The sequence below is a fragment of the Pelophylax lessonae genome, assembly GCF_965119305.1.
Source record: "Pelophylax lessonae genome assembly, chromosome: 11".
NCBI lineage: Eukaryota > Metazoa > Chordata > Amphibia > Anura > Ranidae > Pelophylax > Pelophylax lessonae.
Window position 1 is genome coordinate 180,400,486 of NC_138778.1, and position 27,411 is coordinate 180,427,896.

Here is a 27,411-nt window from a genome sequence, read left to right on the forward strand (position 1 = left end):
GACTGGCCAAGCATGTCTCCAGACCTGAATCCTATTGAGCATCTGTGGGGTATACTCAAATGGAAGGTGGAGGAGCGCAAGGTCTCTAACATCCACCAGCTCCGTGACTCCGAGGACTCCAGTGGCAACCTGTTAAGCTCTGGTGAATTCCATGCCCAAGAGGGTTAAGGCAGAGCTGGAAAATAATGGCGGCCACACAAAATATTGACACTTTGGGCATTTTGACTTGCTGCCAGTGGTTTAGACATTAATGACTGTGTGTTGAGTTATTTTGGAGGAGACGGCAAATTTACACTGTTATACAAGCTGTACACTCACTACTTTACATTGCAGCAAAGTGTCATTTCTTCATTGTTGTCACATGAAAAGATATAATAAAATATTTACAAAAATGTGAGGGGTGTGTGTGTGTGTATGTATATATATATTATATATACACACATATACATACATATACATACATGCATACATACACTCTTGTCCTGACCCAAACAGGATTCGGTCTGTATAAATTAAAGCTAATGCATATGGAAAACACACAAAAGAGAAGGAAAAAAGAAAAAAAAAAAGGATCTTTATTGGAACACATCTGAACATCAGATATACTCTGGTCAGCTGGGTGGAATTTGTGCACCTCTTGTGGGACACTGAAACCCAAAAGGACATGATGGGGGCCGGGGGCACGTCTTATCGAATTGATAACAGGAGCAGCGACAGTAATTTTTAAATCCCTGCAAGCAGCAAACCCGTTTATTTATCAGAAGTGAAGGCTCCCTGATGAAGCTGAACCAAGAGCCCCAACAAGCCTCCCTTCAGGGTCCTGAAAGCCGGTGTACAGTACACAAGACACAGAGCAGTATAATGCTATGCATGTGTGCTCCTAGGGGCCCCGGCTAAGCTCTAGCAGACCCTCCCAGCATCCCCACTCCTGATAAATATACAGAAAAAATACCTAAAAAACAAGCAAAATGTTCTACCCATACCCCAGGACTTGGGATGGCTGAGAGTGGACACAGTCAGTAAATGTTGCATTTAACTCAGAACCTGGAAGCGGCTCAAGTGCTAATATGAGGTACCCATAAATGGAACTTTAAAATCGTTTGGTGACAACAAAACATGTTATAAAGGAGGGATGGAAAAAAAAAAAAAGAAAAGAAAAAAAAGGATTCCCTTGAGCGCCCCCTGCCCCTTTTCCATATCCCACACGAGGAAGAGAGGTGTCCACTGCTCCTGTTCTGCTTCTTCAAAAATCAATACTTTCAGATGGCCTGTAAAATAGAAAGAATACAAGTTACTAGAATGTACAGAGTGACCGTGCCATTGGTTTTTATGGAAGCACTCAGCATACACATCTGTCTGCACTACAAATGCATTAGGCCAAAAGAGCAGTCTATATGTCCTCCCTGCAAAATAATGAAACCAAACATGCCAGCAATAGCAGTTCCCATACATGGATTCAAACGGGTTCTCATTTACTGTAAGTACAATAATTTTATGGGAAAAGTAACAAATAGCGTACATTAGGTACAAAAATGATGGAGCACTATTCTTCCCACTAATACCAAATGTGGCAGTGTTTATGCCCACTGATGCCAGGAAAATTACTGCTGCTGCTGGCCACAGCCCAGCCCCCTAAAGTCTGAAGAACAATAAACTGGCCCCTTGTTTAGAAAGTTTGGAGACCCCTGCTCTAAGGGGTTTACCAAAGAGCTATCGAATCCCTGCAACAAATCTTACCAGCTACATTCCTGCCTAGATGTGTTCATCTCAACAATACATACACAGGAATCTCAATGAACAACTTGCTCATGGCTCCATGTACACAACACATATTCTTACAAAACAAAGAGAAATACAGACGTGATGGTTTAAAAACACATCCTGTGTTGCATGAAAAGCAGAAGTGTCAGTATCCTTCAAAGGGAATTAGACTTGCTAGACGTTGCCACTATTATGCTATAATGTTGTGAAATGTCCTTCCGTTGCTACTTCCTACAACCCAAAACACAAGATAACCCTGTCCTGCTAGAGATCCCCATTTCCCAACATCAAAATAATGGGATTTTTGACTTACCGTAAAATCCATTTCTCTGATGCTCATTGACGGACACAGCTCCTGATTCTTCTTAACCATTGGGTTGTACTACAGGAATAGGACACTAGGCAGGAAAAAGCTTGACTACACCCTATGGGCAGTCCCAGGGGGTATACACCCACTCTTAGCTATAGGCACTCAATTTTGTTACAAGCAGTGTCAGAAGAAAGCCAACTCCACAGAGGGGTGGGTGCTGTGTCCGTCAATGAACATCAGAAAAATGGATTTTACGGCAAGTCAAAAAACTATTTTTGTCTTACCAAAAAATCCTTTTCTCTGATGTTCATTGACGGACACAGCTTCATATCTTCTTTGACCAATGGGTTATGCTGCTCTCTTTAGGAGTAGGAGAAGGTGGAAATTTGTTAAATCTTGACTACGCTAATAGGGCAGTCCCAGGTGGTATACTCCCACTTTCTGCTATAGGATCTCAGTTTTTTAACAAGCAGTGTCAGAAGAATACATAACCCAACTCCACAGAGAGGTGGGTGCTGTGTCCGTCAATGAACATCAGAGAAAAGGATTTTACAGTAAGACAAAAATCCAGTTTTCTCTTTCGTTCATTGACGGACACCGCTTCAAATCTTCTTTGACCGATGGGACATCCCAAAGCAGTGTCAGCATGAGGGGTGGGAAAAACACAGCAATAAATATATTTCCAAAAAGGGCTAAACTTAGCCAACCAGGTAAACCAGGAGTTCAACCAGGAACAACTGGAGCTCACCTACCAAGAAAATTACAACCTCAAGAGGCAGAAGCCTCTGCAACAGCGGCCTGCATAACTTTGCAGCCAAACACAGCATCTGCAGATGCAAAAACATCCACTTTGTAAAACTTGGTGAATGTGTGTACAAACGACAAGGTGGCAGCTTTGCAAACCTGGACCATTGATGCCTGATGACGGAAGGCCGAGGAGGCACTAAGCGCCCTCGGAGAATGCGCCTTAACAGGGAAAGGAGGAACCTGACCCTAGATGGAGTAAGTCTGCACCACCGTCTGCCTGATCCATTTGGAAATGGTCGCAGCGGATGAGACCTGACCTTTACGAGAACCTTACGTAAGGACAAATAAGGAATCCGATTCACGAATCGCCGCCAGGTACACCCTAAGGACCCGAACCACATCCAGGGAATGCAAGGCAATTGCTTTTGGATGTTTTGGCTTAGGACAACCATCGCAGACCAGCATTTCAGCCAGACAATACGCCAAAGGACCACTGCTGATACAGACAGCCTAGAAATCAAAGGAGCCGCATCCAAAGAGGCTTAACAGACAAATTGTAGCCCCTGGACCAACCGGTCCGCCAGCTCCCCAAAGACAGGGGGAAGCTGTTCTCCCTCCAGGTCCCAGTGTAAAAAGCTTAACCCACTCGGTCAGAGTTAGCGACACCAGGGCAATAGTAATTACCGGCCTAAATGCCGAACCAGCCACAGCGCACATATGGCGAGCCAGAGCATCCGCCCTCTTATAAGCGGGACCTATAAAGGTCGGGGACTCCTCAACCAGGATGAAGGTAACCCAATTTGACCTGGAAACTGGCCAGTCAACTACAGGTGGGACCATCCACCTTTAACACAGTAAATCCTCATAAGGATAACGCAAGCAAAAAATGCCTAGCAACCACTGCGTTTTGGACAACCCCTCTGTTTTGTGACAAGTTGTCAAGGTAAGCGGAAAGAGGAACACTTGCTGCTTTGGAGGGCCTGTGGGTGCCAAAAGGAACCGGTGCCTCCAATGCGGCAACCTTCATTTTTAAAGTTTCACGCACTGACACAAAGTGCATTCACCAGCGCCTATTTAAGCGCGGAGCAGAGGAATCATCCTCACTATCTGAGCACTCAGGGTGCGTGGACGCAGACCCAGTAGGGTCGCTATATACTGAGCTCACCCTGAAAACATGACAATCAGGGGAGGTCGCCGACTGCGACCACGCAAATAGACCACCTATTGAACCCTGCAAAAAAAACGGAATTTTTGTAAAATCTTACCTGTAAAATTCCTTTCTCTGAGTCCTCCGACAGTCGCCGCCTCTTCATATTCGTCACATATGGGGTATTAGACTTTGCTCCGAAGGAGTAGCTAGGCAACAGAATATGTTAACAATAAAGCTTTAAACATATCCCACCCTCAAGGGGTGGTCCCCTCAGTCAATACCCTCCTACTTCCTGCAACCATATCTCAGTTTTAGTGGAATAGCAGTAGAGTATACATTCAAACCCCAAAAGAGGGGCGGGGGAGGCGACTGTCGGAGGACTCAGAGAAAGGAATTTTACAGGTAAGATTTTACAAAAATTCCGTTTTCTCTTACGTCCTCCGACAGTCGCCGCCTCTTCATATTCGTCACATATGGGGACGTCCCAAAGCAGTGCAAACATGAGGGGTGGGAAACGCATCCGCGCCGAAAGGCAACGCAGTCTCCACATCAAAGAAAGGAACCTTACCAAAGGAAGGAAACCAGCTGGGCAACAGCAAAAACAAGTGCTCAACAGGAGCAACAACCCAGGAAAAGACAAAAAAACCAGGGGATACAAAAAACTATCCCAACAGCCAGGAGTCCCCAACAAGGGACCCTATGGAACAGCCGCACTAAGAACCTTGCGGCCAAAGGAAGCATCCGCCGATGCCTGAACATCTACTTTGTAGAATTTTGTGAAAGTGTGTACGGTCGACCAAGTCGCCGCCTTACACACCTGGGCTACAGAAGCCCCATGACGGCAGGCCCAAGACGTACTCAGTGATCTAGTAGAGTGCGCCTTCACAGGCACAGGGGGAACCTTCCCCTGCAAGGCATAGGCCTGTTCAATGGTCTGCCTGATCCATTTGGCAATGGTAGAGGCGGAAGCCGCCATGCCCTTCCGAGGACCCTCTGGAAGAACAAACAAGGAGTCAGTCTTACGAAAAGACTCAGTCGATTTAAGGTAAACCCTTATCGCCCGAACAACATCCAGAGAGTGCAATCTCACCTCCTTCGGATGTTTAGGCTTCGTGCACAACGAAGGCAAAACAATATCCTCGTTAAGATGGAATTCCGAAACTCGTTTCGGTAGAAAAGAAGGATTAGGTCGCAAGACCACCTTATCCAAATGAACAACCAGGTACGGAGACTTGCAGGACAAAGCCGCCAGTTCCGACACTCTGCGAGCCGAAGTGATCGCCACCAAAAAGGCGACCTTTTTGGACAACATAGACAACGAGATCTCCCTGATCTGTTCAAAAGGAGCACGTTGTAACACAGATAGAACTAGATTCAAGTCCCAAGGGGGCAAAGGATCCCTCCTAGGAGGAACCAGATGCCGCACACCCTGAATAAAAGTGCCAACCAAGGAGTTGGAAGCCACGGGACGTTGAAACAGAACGGCCAGCGCCGACACCTGACCCTTAATCGTAGCCAGCGCCAAACGCTGATCGACACCCGTCTGAAGGAAAGACAGCACACGGGAAACCGAGTACGTGCGGGGTGAAAACCCCCTGGACTCACACCAGGCAAAATAGGCCTTCCAAGTACGGTAATAAACCTTCCCCGAGGAAGACTTCCTCGCGTTGATCAAAGTATGAACGACCTCTGGAGAGAGACCCTTCTCCTTCAGGACCTCGGTCTCAACAGCCAGGCCGTCAAAGCCAGCGACTGTAAAGCAGGATGGTAAATCGGTCCTTGAGACAGTAGATCGTCTCGAAGAGGCAGACGCCAAGGAGCGTCGACCGCCAGATTCACGAGGTCTGCGTACCAGGACCGGCGAGGCCAGTCCGGTGCCACAAGAATCACCGTGCTGCGTTCCGAGTGCAACCTGCGAAGGAACCTGGACAGCAACTGAATCGGTGGAAACGCGTACATCAGCCTGTACTGATGCCACGGGGCCACTAACGCGTCTGACGCGTCTGCCCGAGGGTCGCGCGTCCTTGCCACGAACCTCTTCACCTTGTAGTTGAGGCGAGACGCGAACAGGTCCACATCTGGAAGACCCCACTTCGCGCACAACATCTGGAAGACAGCCGGGTGGAGAGACCATTCCCCCTGATCCAGGGTCTGGCGACTCAGATAGTCCGCCTGCCAGTTCTCCACTCCCGGAATGTGAACCGCCGTTATCGCCGGGACATGAGTCTCGGCCCAAGACAGAATGTCGGCCACTTCTCGAGCCGCTCGGGCACTCCTGGTGCCCCCTTGGTGGTTGATGTAGGCCACCGCCGTGGCATTGTCCGTCTGCACCCGAACCGGGCAGCCCTGCAGCCGGTCCGTCCAGCGATGAAGACAGAGCCTTATCGCACGCAATTCCAGAATGTTGATCGGAAGGGAAGACTCCCCCTCCGACCAGGTCCCCTGGGCGGACAGAACGCCCAGAACACCACCCCAGCCCGACAGGCTGGCATCCGTGGTGATTATCGTCCACGAGATCGGACGAAACGACTTGCCCCCGGACACCAACGGGGACTGGAGCCACCACAGAAGGTTTTCCCTGGTGCGATGACTCAACGAGATCTGAAGATCCAGAGATTGAGGTCGCCCGTCCCACCTGGACAGGATCTCCGCTTGGAGACCCCGCGTGTGAAACTGCGCGAAAGGAATCGCCTCGAAGGCCGAGACCATCAATCCCAGACATCTCATACCCGTCCGCAGAGACGAGTGTGGAACGTCCCTGAGGGACCTGACTTCCTCCTGAAGAGTCCTGAGTTTGTCTTCCGGCAGGAAGACCTTCGCCTGCACTGAGTCCAGTATCATTCCCAGATAGGGGAGACGAACCGACGGACTCAGTGTCGACTTTGGAACATTTATCGTCCAACCGAACTCCTGCAGAGTTTGCATTGTGACAGACAGGTCCTTCTCCAGACCCTGTCTGGTCGCAGACCGAACCAGAATGTCGTCCAGATACCCCAGGACAGAAATGCCCTGGGCTCTCAATAATGCCAGAACCGGTGCAAGCACCTTGGTGAAGACCCGCGGAGCCGAGGCGAGCCCAAAGGGCAACGCCACAAACTGGTAGTGATCCTCCGCAATGGCAAATCGAAGGTACTTCTGATGACCCTCGAATATGGGGATGTGAAGGTACGCATCCTTCAAATCGATGGAGGCCATGAATTCTCCCGGAACCAGGGCAGCCACCACCGAGCGCAGGGATTCCATGCGGAACTTGCGAACTCGCACAGAGCGGTTCAGAGCTTTCAAGTCCAGAATCGGACGAACCTTGCCCTCCTTCCTGGGCACGGTGAACAGATTGGAATAAAACCCCCGAAATCTGTCCCGATGAGGCACCGGAACCACCACTCCCTGAGCCCTCAGGTCCCGCACCGCCAGGTGCAGATCCCGCGGGCGCTCTGGAGACAGTTGAAGATTTGAGGGAAAAAATCTGCTCTCCGGCCGAGAGAGAAACTCGATCTTGTAACCAGATCGAACGATTTCCAGAACCCATCTGTCCCTCACACGGGCCAACCAGGGCTGAAGAAAACCGAGCAAGCGTCCCCCCACCCCAAAACTGGGTGAGGGCGCCCCTTCAGGCCGAACTGTTATGGGCCGCAGGTCCGGATTGACCGGACTTCTGTTTCCCAGACCAGGGCTTCTTCTGAGAGCCTTGGCCCTTGAACGGTTTGCCCTTGTAGTGCGGCCGAAAGGCACGAAAGGACCCCTGAGGGGGCCGAAAATGAGCATGCTTCTTCCCAGAAGCCCCCTTAGCCTTGGGGAAATGGGGCAAGAGAGTGCTCTTACCCCCGGTAATCCCCTTAATCAACACATCCAGGGACTCCCCAAAAAGGCGAGACCCATCATAAGGCAGATTGGCTAAGGTTTTACGTGAAGATTGGTCCACCGACCAACATTTCAACCAAACCAGGCGGCGAGACAACACCGCCACGCTGTGCACACGCGCGGCCAACGGAATCAGGTCCAGGTCCGCATCACACAGATACATGACACCCTGGTGGATCTGATCCACCATATCCAGGGTCGCCGCCGAGGCCGAATCGGCCACTAGGACGCGCCTAAGCATCTGCGTCCAACTTGCGATCGCCTGGGCCGCCATGAGAGAAGCAAACAGAGCCTTAAGCATAGAACCCGTAACAGAATAAGTATGACGGGCAAGAGACTCCAGTCTCCTATCCGTGGCATCACGGAAAACAGGGGATCCCTCTGCAGGGATCGCAGTGGCTTTGTTCAAAACCGCAATAGCATGATCCACTGGCGGAGGCACACACCACCGTTCATCAGTGGCAGGCGAGAAAGGACAACGCAGCTTAAATTTACTTGGTACCGCAAAAGGCTTGCGCAAATCGCGCCATTGGTCCTTAACAGCGCGCTGAAAATCAGCATTGCAGGGAAAAACCTGCGGCGTCCTGCGTTTTCTCTGCGTCCCATAAGCCGCCAAGGCAGCTGGGGGATACACCTCGTCCTGCAAACGTAGCGTCTGCTTAATGGAAGCAATCAACTCATCCATGATTGCAAGCTCTTCAGGCGAGCCAGGGGGAGAATTATCAACCCCCTCAACTTCAGCCTCTACCTCAGACCCCACTAGATCAAGAGAGGAGCGGGACCCCGATAGGGGGGTCCCCGCCAGAACAGCCCCATCACCTTCACCCTCAGAATCGGAGGACAGAGCAACTCTGGGCCGTTTAGTAGATTGAGCAGCCACCAGCATTTGCACCTGTGCAGCAAGGCCAGCCACAATAGTGGCTAAATCCCCCCCTGGGGGGGAAACAGCGGTCCCCTGGCTTTCCACCAATACTGTGGGAAACTTGCCCTCCTGAGAATCCATTGCCCCTGTATGCCAGACAACCAAGGGTTAACTGCCCCCTTACAGCAAGCGCGGCAAGCGCAGCCCACCGCACCACACTCAGGCACAATGAGACCCCCACAGGGAATATACAGACTGAATACAGGCAATGGAACACAGGAATAGAAGGATAAAACCTGAGGAGACTCCGCTGCTGCTGCTGCCTCGATCGGTGCTTCCAGGAGAGAGGAAGTGATGCTGCCAGGGCGCTCTATGTAAGCCTATGGAGGCTACAAGAAAATGGCCGCCGTGCATGTAAACCATGCGGCCGGAGCGGGCGCCGGTAAAATGGCGTCGTTTGGCGCCGAAATCGCCGCTCCACAGTGCATAAAATCACACACAATATTATCCCATTATATGGATACATGTTAGATCACCGCAGCGATCGCTGTATATGCCCCAACATGCCATTAAAAACATGCCCCACAGCACACAGCTCCTCACACTGCCCAGCCTGACATACTCAGTGTCATACAGCTCCCCCCCCCCCTTGCAGCCCACAGCATGCAGCCGAGAGATAGGGAGACAAGCAGTGTGATTAAAGGCAGGTTACACAGTCCCAGACTGAGACCCCCCCCAGACAGACAGGTCCCCACATAGATACACTTACCTCACATGGCGTGGGGAACCCGCACAGGCGAACAAGCCGCTGCACATGAGGCAGGGAGAGTCGCAATTCAAGACGCACACAATGGCGGTTCAGAAACCGCACAGCGTCCGGTGAGGTAGCCACCTCACCAATCATCCCTGCACCGAACAGGGATGGGTCGTTCACTGTGCCAGGAGCGTTACCTGGCTGAACGCTCGATGGCAGACTGGGAAGCCACTGACCCACGACCTGCGACCAGGGGGATCAGCCCGAGACCCAGTCCGCATGATCCTCTTCGTCCGAAGAACTAACTAATGCTGACAAAAATAACAGCTAAGTAAAGGTAGAGAGAAAACTCAAACAAAATATCAAAAAGAAGAAAGAGACTGGGACAAAAAGTCCCAGCACAGAGAGAGCCAGCCACTCCTGACAAGCTAGACATTAAAACTGAGATATGGTTGCAGGAAGTAGGAGGGTATTGACTGAGGGGACCACCCCTTGAGGGTGGGATATGTTAAAGCTTTATTGTTAACATATTCTGTTGCCTAGCTACTCCTTCGGAGCAAAGTCTAATACCCCATATGTGACGAATATGAAGAGGCGGCGACTGTCGGAGGACGTAAGAGAAAACAAGGGGGTCGCCCTCTGAGCCCTACATAGAGAACAGAATAGGAGAAAATCGCCCAAAACGGGGGCGGACCACCCACCGTGATGCAGACGCGCAGGCAGGGTACCCTCGCTAAAACAAGGCAGGTGCCACACAAAATGATGGTGGCAAGACTGTCATTAAAAAATAAAGCGCCCCCACAGCACCACCCGGTCCAAGGAAGGTGCCAAGCTGACCATATGACCCAGCAGGCAACAAACCGGGGCCTAAATTTTTGTGGGGGCCCAGCCTCAATTGCACGGATCCTCAGTCTGGCAGAAGCCCAAAGGAAGAGTGGGGTCTTCAGCTACACGCACTGGGGCCCCCCCCGGGGCCCCCCCCCCCCACGGCAGCATGGCCTAGTAGGCCGCAGGACACTGCCTACATTTTTGAGGACGGCCTAAATATTTGAGGGTGCCGCCAAGACACAAGCCCCAGTAGAGCGGACCACCCAGGGGCAGTGGAGGGGAAGGCGGATGCCCAAACGGGAGGCAGTTGGTTCAGCCATGCTCACAGGGGCCGCCTAACATTAGTTTGAGTGGTAGGTAAATTTTCGTCGTGAAGCCCGCGGATGCTAACCTAACCGCTCCATCAGCCCAACAACCACCGCAGGGAGCCCAGAGGACATCCCTGCTCTAGTCACCAACCCCTAGGATGGCAGGAACCCTGCTCAACTTCCCCGTTGCGCACCAGGAAAACCCCTATAGCAGCCCAGTCAGCAGTAACTCCAACCAGCCCCCCTTAAGAGCATGTGGCAACAGCCCGCTCATAACCTCATCCAGGGAGGAGGGGAGGTGAGCCAAAAGACCTAAAGCGTTGAAAATTTAGAGGGGCTGGGGGACCGACCATCCCAGGGAGAGGCCCACGTTCACCCCAAAACCCTCCGGGGGAAGTGGGGGGACCGCTCCCCACAGGACACTGCTCATCGTAATGTGGGTGCCGTCAGCCAGGAGGAAACGCTGCGACTCAGGCAGGGTACCCTGCCAGTTCGTATGCGTCCTCACGAGATGTTTAACTCGCAGGCCAGCCCTCCGTCCAGTGGGGCTATTTCACAGCCGACCTAGCGTGGAGCTGTGGTCTGTAGGCGCTCGTTAGCTGGACTGGGGAGACCTAAGGATCTTTATTATCAATTTCGTTGCCCAGTCTGGCACTTGACTGTAATTCTCACAGGAACAAAATAATAAAAAAGGAGGAAAAAAATTCCATTAAAAATTTAAAAATTGCCAGGACCAAAGATCCCAGCAAGGAACTAGGTCCTTACGCCTGACTAGACAGAAAACAACTAGAGCAGCATAACCCCTTTGGTCAAAGAAGATATGAAGCTGTGGCCATCAATGAACATCAGAGAAAAGGATTTTTTGGTAAGACAAAAATAGTTTTTTGACTTGCCGTAAAATCCATTTTTCTGATGTTCATTGACGGACACAGCACCCACCCCTCTGTGGAGTTGGCTTTCTTCTGACACTGCTTGTAACAAAATTGAGTGCCTATAGCTGAGAGTGGGTGTATACCCCCTGTGAATTCCCATAGGTGTAGTCAAGCTTTTTCCTGCCTAGTGTCATACTCCAGTAGTGGGCAGTATAACCCAATGGTTAAGAAGAATCAGGAGCTGTGTCCGTCAATGAACGAAAGAGAAATAATAACTGCATGCTAAACTAAACTGGGCTTAAAAGCCCACTGAAAATGGAGACTTCAGTATGCAAGGGGGGCTGGGGAAGAATGCATTTATTCTCCCCTCAGAACTTCCATTTAAAAGGGGTTAAAAGGAGTTGTATGCATTAAGATAACAAACCTTCTGGGTGCAGCAGCCTCCCCAGCACCCCCTAATACTTACCTGAGGACTATATCTGTCATCCAAATGTCCACAAGTCCCTCGGCCATCAGGGACTCTCTCTCCTGATTGGCTGAGAAACAGGTGTGGCGCCATTGGCTCCCACAACTATCAAAGTCAGTTAGCCAATCAGGAAAGAGAGGGGTTGGGGCTGACCGTCAGCCCCATGTCTGAATAGACACACAGAGCTGCCGTTCGGCTCAAGTGCCCACATAGCAAGCGGCTTGCTGTGGGGGCACTTGATAGGAGGGAGGGGCTAGGAGCAGCAAAGAGGAACCCGAGAAAAGGAGGATTCAGGCTGTTCTGGTTAAAACCAACTGCACAAAGGAGGTAAATATAACATGTTTGTTATTTAAAAAAAAAAAAAAAATGAGACTTTCCAATCACTTTAATTTAAACACCTTAAAGCATATAGCAAAGTCGCTCACTTTAAGGTCACTACAAATGGGAGCAAGCACCCTGAGCTTGAGAAACACAACTGTATATTGGTGATCCAAAGAATATTCTGCAGATCTGCTGAACTAGATGGACATATGTCTATATTCAACCTGTCTGCAGCAAATCCCAGCAGTGCATTATTAGAGTAGATAAGACCTCCAGATCCTAGCCCAGGCCTCCTTACATTTAACAGCAGTCTAGTATAAGAAATCGGGTTGAGTGGCCACAGAATCCAAGAGAAATATTTGAAGCTTAGTTTGGACTACATAATCAGCAGACATGTCTCAGTTGATGCAAGACTAGCCATACACCCATAGATGGCTAAGTTAACCCTCAGCAATTTATCTCCCCCCCCCCTACCAATACTCACCTATGTAAGTTTCTTGGCCTTGTTGTACAGAGAGTCCACCACTTTGCTCATGTTTTGAATAGTTTCCAGAGCAGCTTCATAGGTCTTATCTACAGGGGGCTCATCAAAAATTATCAAGACCCCTTCCCCTTGATCTAGGATACCTGGAAAGCAGACAGACCAAGAGAATCAAGCAATCCCATCTTAAATCACACAATATATACATGACAAACAATAATATATATTGGTATTATATTTAGCAAAAGGTATATTCACATAAATAAAAACACCTAAAATGGAACAAATGACACAATAGTTTTTCTTTTTTGGCTTTTGGATACAGGGGTGTTAGGAAGGTATGCCCTCACTGCCTACCTTCTCAATTATGATGCAGAGTACTAAAAAAAAAAAAAAAAAAAAAAAAAAAAAACACAATTTCAACCACTCTCCATTCAGGTCAAAACTAAAAAAGACTTTGCTTAATTTCCACTCAAAAAAGGTCTATCCGGTACATCCTATTTTACCAAATACAGTGCCTTGAAAAAGTATTCATACCCTTTGTATTTTATTGGGATTCTATGTTATAGACCAACACAAAGTGGCACATACTTGTGAAGTGGAAGAAAAATGTGTGTAATTTAATCTCAGTAAAAATACAGCTGTTCTGTGAAGCTCTTAGAGGTTTGTTAGAGAATCTTAGCGAACAAACAGCATCATGAAGGCCAAGGAACACACCAGACAGGTCAGGGCTAAAGTTGTGGAGAAGTTTAAAGCAGGGTTAGGTTTTAAAAAAAATCCCAAGCTTTGAACATCTCACGGAGCACTGTTCAATTCATAATTCGGAAATAGAAAGAGTATGGCACAACTGCAAACCTACCAAGGCATAGCAGTCCACCTAAACTGACAGGCCGGGGAAGGAGAGCATTAATCAGAGAAGCAGCCAAGAGGCCCATGTGTGGTGGAAAACTAACACTGCACATAATCCTGAACACACCATCCCAACTGTGAAACATGGTGGTAGCAGCATCATGTTGTGGGGATGTTTTTCTTCAGCAGGGACAGGGAATGTCCGTAAAATCCTTTTCTCTGAAGTTCATTGACAGACGCAGCTCCATATTTTTCTTAACCATTGGGTTATGCTGCCCCCTAGGAGTAGGACACTGGGCAGGACAAAAAGTTACCACGCCTATGGGGCAGTCCCTGCAGGCATACACCCACTCACTCTGCTATAGGATTCAGTTTTCTTGCAAGCAGTGTTCGAGGAAAAAAACCCCCAACCCACTCAGAAATAGAGGGGCAGGTGCTGTGTCTGTCAATGAACTTTAGAGAAATTTTTTTTACGGTAAGTCAAAAATCCAGTTTTCTCCATCGTTCATTGACAGAGGCAGCTCCATATTCTTCTTAACCATTGGGGTGTCCGAAAGCAGTATTTGCATGTGGGGTGGGAAAACAATGCAGAGAAAGAACGTAATTCCCCAAAGGCTTAGCCAACCAGGTAACATGGACCTCAACCAGGAACAACTGGAGCTCACCTAGAAACAACATACACCCTCAAAGAGAATATTTTCTCTTTCAAACAGCAGCTTGCAAAATCTTGTGGCCAAAAGAAGCATCTGAAGATGCCAAAACATCTACTTTGTAGAATTTTGTGAACGTGTGCACAGACAACAAAGTTGCAAACTTGCATTACTGACGCCTGATGGCGAAAAGCCCAAGAAACACTCAGCGCCCTAGTAGAATGCACCTTCACAGGGAAAGGTGGAACCTGACGCTTCAGTGACTAAGCCTGTACGACCGTCTGCGTGATCTATCTGGATATGGTCGCAGCAGACAAAAAGTCTGATCTTCTGAAGGATTCAGTAGCCGCCAGGTAAACCCTAATTGCCCGAACCACATCCAAAGAATGCAAGGCATCACGTCGTCTTCATTCAAATGGAAATCAGAAACCACCTTAGGAAAAAACAACGGATTAGGACGAAGTACCACTTTATCTCTGTGGACCACCAAAGGTGAATGGCAGGATAGCGCCACCAAATCAGTCATATAGCCACCAAAAAGGCTATCTTCTGTGACAGTGTAAGCAAAGGAATCTCCCTTATGTTTTCAAAGGGAAGTTTCTGAAGGACTGACAGTACCAAGTTAAGATCCCATGGAGGTAACGGGGACCGTATCGGAGGAGCCATATGGCAAACTCCCTGGATAAAGGTCTGAATCAAAGAATGCGTAGTTAAAGGTTGTTAAAAACACCACCAAGGCTGACACCTGGCCTTTAATAGTACCCAAGGCCAACTGTTCAACCCCTCTTTGGAGGAAAGCCAATATCCTAGCCACTTAAAATGAGCGTGGATGCACCTTAATCGATTCACAAAATGCGATGTACATTTTCCATGTACGATGATAAATCTCCCTACAGGTAGATTTTCGAGCCTTCAACAGTGTAGGAATCACTGAGTCAGAAAGACCCCTATCCTTCAATACCTGGCTTTCAACAGCCATGCCGTTAAAGCCAGTGTGTTTGATGTGCCCCCATTGGTCAGAGACAAATTTGGTAAAAAATTCCAGACAAGGGAACACCTTGCCCGACTTCTGGGATTTGCGTGTGCCAAAAGACACCTGCGTCCCTGACACTGCAGAATCATTCGCCACTTTTAGAGTTTCCCGCACTGACACTATAAGAACGCCTCACCAGAACGTTTCCCGCGTGGCTGCAGACGAGGATATGTCGTCCTCGCCATCCGAGTATAATGACGCAGAACACTCAGGGTAACCTGCGTCCGGGGCGGCCATATCTACCTCAGAATCTAAGGATACAGGAGAGGCAGGGGAGGGCACAGGGTGCTTATTTACTAGTGGAGGTCGCCTTAACCACAAGGAGGGGATCTGTAGGTGAAACTTGTTACTGGGGCTCCAAATGAACCCTGGAACAGCGCAGTGTCACTTTAAGAAAACTGCAAAAAAACATCCGCCCCGAGATGGCCAGAGCTATGGGGGGACACTACTCACCATACCAACAACAATCGAGTGAGCGCCACTCCGGACAGACTACCTCTCCACTCGGTGTGGGGGTTCTGACGGCCAAGGGGCACGCTGCGACTCAGGCCAAACCAGGACCTGTGCGTCTCGGCGCGGTGTTTCACTTGCGGGCCAGCCCCCGTCCATTGGGGCTCTGTCGTGGTGAGGCCTAGCAGGAGGCTATAACCTGCACACGCTCGCTGGCCGGACTGGGAGACCTTAAGGATCTATGATATCCAGTTCGAAACCCAGTACGGCTGTTGATTGCAGATCTCTTAGGAACATAAGTAGGTAAAAAATTTAAATTTTAACAAAGGTTCCCTTTACAATCAAAAACAAGCAAAGACCAAAGTCCCAGCTGGGAACTAGATCCTACTCCTAAACTAGGCAGAAACAAACAATCCTATAGCAGAGTGAGTGGATGTATGCCTGCAGGGACTGCCCCATAGGCGTGGTAAAGTTTATTCCTGCCTAGTGTCCTACTCCTGTATGGGGCAGCATAACCCAAGGGTTAAGAAGAATATGGAGCTGCGTCTGTCAATGAACGATAGAGAAATCTAATTCATTCATCAATTTATGCCAATATATATTCTGCTACATGTTTTTGGTAAAACAAAATTCCCAATAAGCGTATATTGATTGGTTTGCGAAAAAGTTATAGCGTCTACAAACTGTGGGATATTTTTTTTTTAACTAGTAAAAGGTGGCGATCAGCGACTTATAGCGGGACTGTGATATTGCAGCGGACTGACACTTTTGACATTTTTTGGGGACCAGTGACACTAATACAGTGATCAGTGCTAAAAAAAAAAGTCACTGTACTGAGACTGTAAGGGGTTAACATCAGGGGTGATCAAAAGGTTAACTGCGTGCTTAGCTAGTGGTTTTGTGTACTGTGGGAGGTGCTTTTACTAGGAAAAGGCATAGATCTGTATCCCAGCTTTGCAGGAACACAGGATCCATGCCTTGCCTACTGATGGAACTGTGATCTGCCTTATTTATATAGGCAGACGGCCCTTCTCCCACTGTACCGAACAATCAGCAGGTTCCAGACGAACATCAATCAGCTTTCACTGTGTATAATCACAGGTGCAGGCACGCCCCCTACCTGGAAGTGTCAGATCATGTACTAGGTATGTGATCCAGCACAGCAGTGCAACTTTGCTGCTGTATATATAAGTAGTTAAGAAAATTCCCCTCGAGACTGATTAGTATAGTATGGTATTCCCAATATTAAAGGTGGGTATAATAAAAAATAAAATCCAAAAGTAGTGGTTTGATCACTGCGTTCTTATTTTACACGAGCTCTGGATGTAACCAAGTCTCAATTTATTACAAATTATTCACTTAACATCAGCAGGGTGAAGAGCTCAGTCGTAATAATGTGCTTCCTTGTCTGTGGCACAAAACCACCAAGACTGTGCAAGAAAAGATTTGCTGACTGCCAGCTATGATTACAACATTCTAAGGGCTTTTTTGTTCTCTTTTAAAAAGGAAGGAAGCGGGGACTTTTTTTTTTTTTTTTTAAATATATTACTATCAAAATACTTATTTTTTTGCAAACATTTTTATTCTAAAAGCCTGGTTTAAAATGGTCACCCTCACTTTTTCTCCTCAGACCAATTAATTATTTAAGTTCAGATGAATATAAAACAAAAATATTTCAATATTAAAGTGGAGTTTCACCCAAAAATTGGAAGCTTTGCTTATCCGTCGCCTCTTCCCCCCTCCGGTGCCACATTTGGGGGGGGGGGCGGTTTACCTGTTTTTGACAGGTACTTGTCCCACTTCTGTCGGACCTAGCCACGGCGAAGTACATCAGAAGTTCAGCCCCCCCCTCCTCCTTCCCCGCCGCCGGGTCATTCCGAAAGCGCTTTGGGAATCGGCTGTGAAGTCGCAAGGCTTCACTGATGGTTTCCCTTACAGGCTATGGTGGCGGCAGCACCCGAGAGCCAATAGAAACATCGGCTGGGGTGCCAACATTGCTGGATTCCAGGACAGGCAACCATCCTAATATTAAAAGTCAGCAGCTACAGTATGTGTAGCTGCTGACTTAATTTTTCTGTGGGGGGCTGGAGCTCCGCTTTAAGTTGATACATACTTAAGGTTCAGGCAAATTCTAACTAAGGCTAAACCTCCTACCACCCTTATTCTATCCAGCCCTGAAAAGAAAATGTGTGTAAACTGTATTCTGAAGCTGCTCTGGTCTGGTCTGGTGAACTTTCCAGTGGTCGGCTTCAGTGAAGAGGAGAGTTCGCCGACAATGGCTGCAAATGCCTCTCCAATAGGCTTACTATGGGGCATCCGTTGTTGACTGCCCCTCCTCTGAACTGAAGCCATCACTTATAGCTGATCATGGGATTGGAGCAGCTTCAGTATAGGCAAGTAAACAAATCTTTTCCTTACAGGGTTAGATAGAATAGGCTTAGCATGGGGGTGGGAGTAGATTTAGCCTTAGTTAGAATTTGCTTGATCTTCTGTTTTAAAGTGTCACTAAACCCACATTATAAAAAATAGCAATATATGGTGTATTACATGCCGTTCATAATCACTCAGTCACTATGAGATTTGTTTTGTGAATTCTGCAAAAAAAACTGGTTCATCCTGCTGTTCTCTATTCTCTCCGCCCCCCTCCCCCCTTCCTATCCAAGTCCCCAATGTAGTTGGAGATTTTTGCAGAGCAGTGTTGGCAGTTAGTGCACATGCTCAGTTTTCAGTGTGTTTCTATGCGGAGCATTTCCTCCCTATCACATCTGAGCTGCCCATGTGACTATGTCACACGTGGGCATATAGACTCTGGTAAATGACAGCCCACTCCCTCCCTCTTCTTCCATGCCCACTAACCAGCTCAACTCAATGGATGCGGGATATTACATTTTAAATGATAGAGGCTTCACCTTCCTCTTAATCTAAAACGCAGGCTGAAGGGGCTTGACACAGCATGTGGCTGGCAGAAATCTGCCCACACCATATTATTTCCAAAAAATAATAAAGATTTGATTTTAAATATATATTTGTAAGACAATTTAAAACAGTTTATCAATAGTTATTCTTAGTCTGTATTCCAAATTCATTTTTTTTTTTTATCATATGACCAGCAGTATATGTTTCCCTGCAGACAAGCAGGGAAAGAGCTGGATCATGTGACAGCTGTATACCAATTAGGCCTCGTGCACACGATACTCCTGTTTGAGCATCTCCTTTTGGCCTCTTGCACACAATACTCCTGTTTGACCATCTACTTTTCCAGAGGTTTTTTTTTTTTGTATGCATTTGCACGTATTTGCGTGCATTGAGGCTTAAATTACTGACCAAAATTTTTTCTATTTTGTTCTTACTGAAGAATGCACAGCACTTGTTCACGCACCTGTGTGCACAGGCACACAATACAATTAATGGGCTGTATTTTAGCTCAGAAAAAAAAAAAAAAAAAGCTGTACTGAGCTTTTTCAAGCTGCGAGAAGCAGCCTTAGGGAAAGGGCACTCAGATTTTTTTTTCTTTTTTTTTGTTTTAAAAGAATTACAGTGCCATCATCCACATACAGAAATCATAGGGACAATGTAAATTAAACCATGTGTTGAGTATCACTTTAATAAAATGCAAGCCTTTATACATTTCCTCTCTAGATCAAGGTGCAGACTTGAAACAGGAGCCATAGAGCATTATGAATTTTCTCAAGGAGCCCTCAGTAAAGGAAGGAAGAGTAATGGCCATATCACTCGTAGAATTATGCAAGTACATTAAAGCTTAAAGTATAACTAAAAGGCAAAACTTTTTGTTTTGGATACAGTAGAGAGTGAATAAAACACCAGTCAGTTTTTTTTGCTGTCTGTGCCCCCATTAGGGAGATTCACCCTCTCTGTTTTACCATTATCATTGAAAGCGCAAGTAAAAAGGTTGTCCTCATAAAATTAAGAGGGGAAATCTTTCCAAAGGGGACACTAATTCTGGTGACCTAGGGATCCCTAAGGAATTCCCTTAATTTTCAGGGATTTCCTCTCACTTCCTGTTTGGCTATGGGACAGGAAGTGAAATCTCCGCAACATGACACAGATGGTGAAAAAAAAAGCTATCCCAAAAAAGAGGTAAATTTGAAGGAGACTAGTGATCCACCTGCTGGATAAAAGGCAATACGAAATATTGTTTTATTTCGTATTTGCCCAACTACAAAAAAGAAAAAAAAGAAAAAAGATGTTTTGTTTGGAAAACAAAGAAAAAGATTTAAAAAAAATTCACTCCATCCCCTTTAAGATCAATATTACAATAATAAACACAAAATTTGTGCTCAGTAATAGTACAGGACAGTTTTCCTTTAACAGGCACTGGAGTCTCCAGCTTTGACACAGCCCATAGTTAAAACCGCCTTTTTGCTTTCTTGCATAAAAAGCTGAACGACAATTCGGAATCATCTAAGCTCTTTATGTAACAAGTATTTAAATGGCCTCCGGGGAGCTCCCATCTTCTTGATCCCTTATCGCTAGAATGCAGGCCGCTTTCTGAGCTTCTGTTAATCCCCCTGCAATGATTTGCTAATAAAGTCAGCCCAGATGGCTGTAAATGTCTTGTTTAGCCAAAATGGATATACATATTAAACCCTTCCCCTCTCACGCAAGATTTGTCACTTGGAAATGAAGTTCCTATGAAAAGCTTTCGGCCATGTAACCCCGTTTCGGCAGCTTACCATGAAATTTCTTGTCTAGGATCATCTGGGAAAGCTTGCGTTCTACCTCAGGCTGTATGGGGAGAAAAAAAAAAAAAAGAAGAGGGATGTAGGTTAATAGGTAGATGTTAAACGCCGTAAACCCACTTCAAAAATGCTTGTTCCGGCACTACACATTAATACGCTGAAGTAGGCCCAGGAGCAATCTGGAAATAAAGGTCTTATCTAATGTTAGGCTGGAGGAGAAAAAAAAAAAAAAGTATTTAAACTAAAATTAAAGGCAAACCTATGTTTTGGGGGGGAAAAGCATTTAATGTGCTTTGAAGTGGGAGTAAACTCCCATGGTTGATATTTACCTATGGGTAGGCCTATAAAAAAGGTACAGTAAATCTCTCCTAAACGTGTACCGGTGCATTGCGCTCTGAAGGCATGTCATGCCTCAGCCGCTCCTTCAGATTCCTATGCCGTGAATAGTGGCTCCGATGCGCATCGGGGTGCAGCCAGACGGCTGGAGGACGCAAACCCGGAAGGAAGACCGGGGTAAGGATGAAAGCCCTGTCAGCAGTGACAGCGCTTCGCTAGAGGGTTTCATTTTAAGGTAATTTTAACATAATGTGCTAGACATATAAAAAAAAAAAAAAAGCACGGCGGTTTACTACCACTTTAATGCGCCTCTCCCCAGCTGCAAATGCTCATCAACCAACATGAGCAAAGAAAATACCCGGTACATTAATGGCACTTTTCCACTGCAAGTACCGGCTCGGCTCTACTCGGCCCTGTTTGCTTTTCCACTGCTGGTACCGCATGGTACGGTGTAGGAACGGTACGGTTTGCTTTTCCAGTAAAGTAGTACTAAAGTTAAGTGGGTGGGATGTGGGTGAGATAACAACGATTCTCTGACCAATCAGTGGCTAGTAGTGACTGCATGCAAAGGATTGTGGGATATGGTAACGGGTATGGTACCTCTTGGAACCACAATCGAGGTGGTACTGTTTTTGAGAGCCGTACCGTTCGGTTCCATGCAGTGGAAAAGCATCGCCGTACCGTACCGAAGCGTTCCTACACCGTACCATGCGGTACCAGCAGTGGAAAAGCACAAAAGCGAGCCGAACCGTTCGGTTCCATGCATTGGAAAAGCACCATAAGATGGAAAGAAGCTTGTAACCCCAAGTGACAGCACTGGTTTCTGCTGACCGTTCCAAAACAAAATCACATGGGAGTGTGTCCTGTGTAAGCACTGACTGGAGCAATTCGGAACTTACACAGGGTTATCTTTCTTTGCTTCCAGTAGCTGAATGAAGGGGCAGGGAAGTAAAAGAAAATAGCATGTATGTGTAGCTGGGGTAAAGAACAATTAGGTGAAACTATTGCTGTGCAACGTACAGGCAAAACACAGGCTTGCTACAAAAGGGCAAAAAAAAAAAAAAAGAAAAATGTTATTCCTATTTAAAAATATACAATGTATCTGGTCTTGTTGCTTGGTTTTGTTACCAGTTTAGTAACAAACATGTTCGTAGTATCCATATAGCTTTTTTGCTTTCTTCATGCATGTTGCCTGTAAACAGGCTGGTAGATACCTACAGGCTACAGATCTAAGTGACCTCATTATTCATCTTGCACTCAGCATGGAGACTCTGAATATCTTAAACCGCAATTTCAGGCAACAAGTGAACACGTGACATTAAGCCGTGGGCTAACAATGCTTTGCAGCAAAATGCCTATGTGGCAAAATGATAAAAGTTCACTCAATTCATCACAGTAGGTAAAAGAATATCTCACATGGATATCTCCGGTGAGCATAGGTGGACTTTTCAGGCACAACAAGAGACATATCCACAAATTATGTTATTGAAAAAATAAAACATTTGAATAATACGTTAAAACATATACAAAAGCATCCCCCGCTGAGCAGGCAGATTGTGCTCCATCTGAAAGGGGCCTTCGAAGTCAATAGATTTACTGACCTTGAACAACAAAGGTAAATGGTAAAATGATGGAAGAGGTTTGTGAACATAAACCGGCTTGGTCCATCATATAATCTATATGGCAACACTGGATTATTTCCAAAAATCCAGTTCTAAAGCGCATCCGGAAAGTATTCACAGCGCTTCCCTTTTTCCACATTTTGTTACGTTACAGACGGAATCCACTCCTCTGTAAAAGACACATAACAGCCCACCTGGAGTTTGCCAAAGGGCACCTGAAGGACTCTCAAACCATGAGAAACTAAAATCTCTGGTCTGATGAAACAAATGTAAGAAAAATATACTAGGTATATTACACGCGCCAAAGGAGGGAGGTCTGTATAAGGACCTAGTGTACGTGTTGTGTAAAATAGATAAAGTAAAGGTGCGTAATAAAATTAATATTAATGCAGCTCCTATATTAAAGTGCGAGTGCTAGTATTGAAAAAATGGTAATCACAAAGTGTGGTTACCTATAGCGCTTGCTAAATTATAACACCCTGAGTGATGAAATTGCAACACTTCTTGTAACACAAATGATAATAAATAAATAATGCGTTTCTTAAATCTGAAAAATAGTCAATGGATATTAACTAAAGTTCATGTGCACAAAAAATTAATTAAATAATATATATATATATAATAAAAGCAGTCCTCGTAAAAAATGTCCACCAAAGTGAATATTGGTGATAAATAAAATTATAATAAACACTGTGAAATATTAAAGGTGAACAGTCCAAAAATATTGCATAAAAGTGCAAGTGCTTCTTCCTTTTCTTTCCTAGATATCCCTTCACCGTGGAAGTATATAAATTGCAAACTCACCAGACAGTGTGGGTCCTATATGCCTTACGGCATTAGGACCAATGGTGCTTGAAAAGATCCTCTCCAGGACCGGGTTCGCTCCCCCCTGGAAATTGAAGCTGCCCCTCTGCAGTACCACTCCACTACAGTTGAGCTCCAGAAACAGGTATATCTCCTCCAGCCACAGTGCGCCTGCTTGGAATAAAACTCCCCCTGCAGACCACCCTAGCTAAAGCCTGGAAGAGACCTTCGGTGTCCCACCTGGCCACAAAGTAGAAAATCTCATGGATAATGACCCCTTTAGTTAATATCCATTGACTATTTTTCAGATTTAAGAAACACATTATTTATTTATTATCATTTGTGTTACAAGAAGTGTTGCAATTTCATCACTCAGGGTGTTATAATTTAGCAAGCGCTATAGGTTACAACACTTTGTGATTACCATTTTTTCTGATGAAACAAAGACTGAATGGCAAGCGTAATGTCTGAAGGAAACCGGGCACCGCTCATCACCTGGTCAATACCATCCCTACAGTGAAGCATGGTGGTGGCAGCATAATGCTGTGGGGATGTTTTTCAGTGGCAGTTACTGGAAGACTAGTCAGGATTGAGGGAAAGATGAATGCAGCAATGTACAGAGACATCCTTGATGAAAACCTGCTCCAGAGTAATCTGGACCACAGACTGGGGCGAATGTTGATCTTCCAGCAGGTCAATGACCCTAAGCACACAGCCAAGATAACAGAGGAGTGGCTACAGGACAACTCTGTGAATGTCCATGAGTGGTCCAGCCGGAACCCAGACTTGAATCCAATTAAACATCTCTGGAGCGATCTAAAAATGGCTGTGCACCAACGCTCCCCATCCAACCTGATGGAGCTTGAGAGGTCCTGCAAAGAAGAATGGGAGAAACTGCCCAAAAATAGGTGTGCCATGCTTTTAGAATCATACTCAAAAAGACTTGAGGCTGCAATTGGTGCCAAAAGGTGCTTCACCAAAGTATTGAGCAAAGGCTGTGAATACTTATGTACATGGGATTTTTTTTAATTTTTAATAAACGTGCAAAGATTTTAAACAAACTTCTTTTACATTGTTATTCTGGGGTATGGTTTGTAGAATGAGGAAAACAATTAATCAATTTTGGAATAAGGCTGCAACATAAAAAAAAAGAAAAAAAGTGAAGCGCTGTGAATACTTTCTGGATGAACTGTACATGAGAGCCCGCAAAAGGAAACCTAAAATCTCGAAATCATCATCTGTGGTCAAACTTTATCTGGCATACCGCGTCTTTTGCTCTTCTGCTGTTGAATGATACATAGCTGTCCCCCATGAAGAGACACTGATTCAAAAGTAGAGAGCATGGGGCATATCTATTTCCAGAGTAAGTTGTCTTTAAAGTTCAGAAGGGTTCACCAAAAACAGAGAGGCCATAAAAACCAGAGAAAAAAAAAAAAGTTCTCCACAGAAATGGAGGAGAACTTGCCCATAGCACCCAAAGAAGTGTTATCTTTTACGATGACCAAATAAAACCATGAATTGAATTAGTCAATATGGGGAAAATAACTTTCTACTCCGTTTTAATAATTATGCCACAAAGTTCTCAGTCAAGAAAGACTCATTTGGCAGCTAGAAAATCCAGATGGTGTAAAACAACTTAATATGGTTTAACTGAGCATCCAAATAAAAGCTCCCCAACTCAATAATAATACAGGTTCATTGAGCACTAACGATGGAGAGAGAAGGGAAGGAAGAGGGGATGTGCAATATCAAGAAAGTAGAAGTTGTCTTATGACTTTAGCTTACCTTTGGCAGTTTGATGAGAGTGGATATGTGATCAATCTGCAATAAAAAGAAAACAGCACTGTATTTACACCTTATGGTTCAAAATATACATTTGAAGAATGGGCCATGCAAGCTTAAAGAGCCAGCGCTAATGTCTCTTCCCTCCATCTGAGTGCCCCTATAGCAAGCTGCTTGCTATGGGGGCACTCGTGCAGGCTAAATTCCAAGCTGCGCTGTGTGTCCATTGACACACACACACACATACAGTGCGGCTCAATGCCGCCCCTGCTCGCTCTCCCCACAGGCTGTGATTGCCAATGGCTCCTGCTGCTGTCTCCAAAGCCAGTGAGAAGAGAGCTGCTGCTCTCGGGCACAGCGCTGGATCAAGATCAGGCAAGTATTTAAGGGGGGGCTGGGTGGAGAGCTGAACACCGAAGGCTTTTTTTACATTAATGCAGAGAATGCATTGAGCTAACAAAACCTTCTGCCTTTAGAATTATTTTAATAGGAACCTGCTCCTGTACAGTGGCTTCAGATGCTGCATGCCTATTCCAGTGCTGTGACTCAAATTACTGAAGATAGAGGTCGGACATTTAGCATGTGGCAAAAATTGATTAAGTAAAGAGGCAGCTTATGTACTGCTCTTGGTATATTAAAAAAAAAAAAAAAAAAAAAGTGCTACTCCAAAAGTTTGATAAATATTAAACAATCTTCACCCACTGTTACTCAATAAATCCCATATCCATGATTCCAGATATATAGAAGGAAAAAGAAACAATAATAGTGCAATATTATTTGGGATTTATCGAGTAACAGTGGATGAAGATTGTTTAATATTTATCAAACTTTTGGAGTGGCACATTTTTTTTTTTTTTTTTTTTTATATACACTTTTTTCTGACTATATTTTTTGATGGAATCTTACCATTCATTGACCATTCATGAACTGATAGTTTATTCTGGATTGAATTGAATGTCTTTTTTCCCCCTCATATGCACAAGAGTTGCTATTTTGCACAAGGTTGAGATAGGATTGTATCACTGATTGAATTGAAGAAAGAATTCATTTAGAGATCAATTGATTTTATATATATTCATATTTACCGTTTGCACATTATTGGCTAAATTTGCACAGCATATATATTTATTTATATACCATATATACTTTGATTAGCGCACCATTTATATATATATATATATATATATATATAATCATTGTACAAGCACACGAGTACTTGAATTGGTGGGAGCTGCTTTTCGTTTTTAGGTATTTTTGGTGTATCGCCGCGCACCTTTTCATGTTTTATAATTATGTAGACCATTGTTTCTTTGCTTAAACTTCTATTATCTTACCTTCTGACTTATTTCAGTAACAAGGTTTAATTGTGTAATATTATTGTACTATACATGACACAGACTCTGTTAGCTGTTCATTACATGCATTATTGTATCTGTAAGTTTTTTTACATGGAAAATAATAACCAATATATTGAAAAAAAAAAAGACACTACTCCTTCAATCAGCACAAGTTCCACTTGTCATGTGACCCCAATGTCTTCTTACCTGTACTCTGGAGAAAGGTTCAATGACTCGGATAAGGTTCTGTTCCAACAAATTGTCATACAGTTTGGCCAGATGAGTGCTAATGATGGGGTCATCCCGTAACTCTGCCTTGTAATCTGTCAGTGCCTGTTGGAGAAAATGAACAGATGTGACATTTCTGTGTTTATCCATCATCATCATCCTACTGCCTAACAAATGACATTCAAGCTTCAGATGGAATCCCTTACCTTCTCAAAATTGGCAAGCGAGCGGTTCTTGCTGGCCTGGGCTACACATTTCAGTGCTTCTGTCTGCAAGGCAAAATATATTATTTCCTCGGTTTCATATCTTGAGTGTCTTACGTCACAATAATGGGACAAAACCAAGCAATGGGTTTTATGGTTTGGTGTGTTGAGAAAATGAATGTCAACAAATTGCTTTGGGGTAAACTATGTAACAGACCTAACAGAATAATCCTCGTGATCACTCCGGGAGAAGGGACATTAGGCAAATCTGAGCCCACAGGCTGCCAGATTGACGGAGACAAACTATCAGAGAAAAAGCACTTTTTGGACACAAGGTCTTGGATTTGATTCTCTGTGCTGGGTCGTGTAGGTTTATGGATGTTAAAGCAGAAGAATACTATGTAGAAAACAGCTGGAATAGGGATGTCACCACATCCCAACTCTTTATGAAAAATAAGTACTAAGCAGATTCCTTTTTGTAAACAGCTAGCCACCATGATGCCCAAGCCCTCCTCTTCCTTTCTGCCACTTGCTAGTGGGAAGGACTGAAGGCAAGAGGAAGAAGTGACAACACAAAGGGAAAGAAGCTGGGTGGGACTTGGAGGAGCTAAATCAATTTATGGGACACCAGGCTCTCGTCTCTTACATATAGTTGAGGATCTTGATGAACACAGGGAGGAAAATCATATACATCTG

At 45.6% G+C, this 27,411-nt stretch overlaps 1 protein-coding gene across 1 annotated transcript in view; it reads right to left on the reverse strand.

Annotated features, from left to right (window-relative positions):
- Nucleotides 1-554: 554 nt before the first annotated feature.
- PSMD11 (proteasome 26S subunit, non-ATPase 11) overlaps nucleotides 555-27,411 on the reverse strand; it is a 67,916-nt gene continuing 41,059 nt past the window's right edge. Inside the window, exons 9-14 of the mRNA XM_082271273.1 lie at nucleotides 26,719-26,781; nucleotides 26,492-26,617; nucleotides 24,951-24,986; nucleotides 20,398-20,449; nucleotides 12,725-12,867; nucleotides 555-1,268 (exon numbers count right to left, since the gene is read on the reverse strand). Of these exons, the coding sequence (XP_082127399.1) occupies nucleotides 12,725-12,867; nucleotides 20,398-20,449; nucleotides 24,951-24,986; nucleotides 26,492-26,617; nucleotides 26,719-26,781 (420 nt within the window). The 3' untranslated portion in view covers nucleotides 555-1,268. The remainder of the gene's footprint in view (nucleotides 1,269-12,724; nucleotides 12,868-20,397; nucleotides 20,450-24,950; nucleotides 24,987-26,491; nucleotides 26,618-26,718; nucleotides 26,782-27,411) is intronic.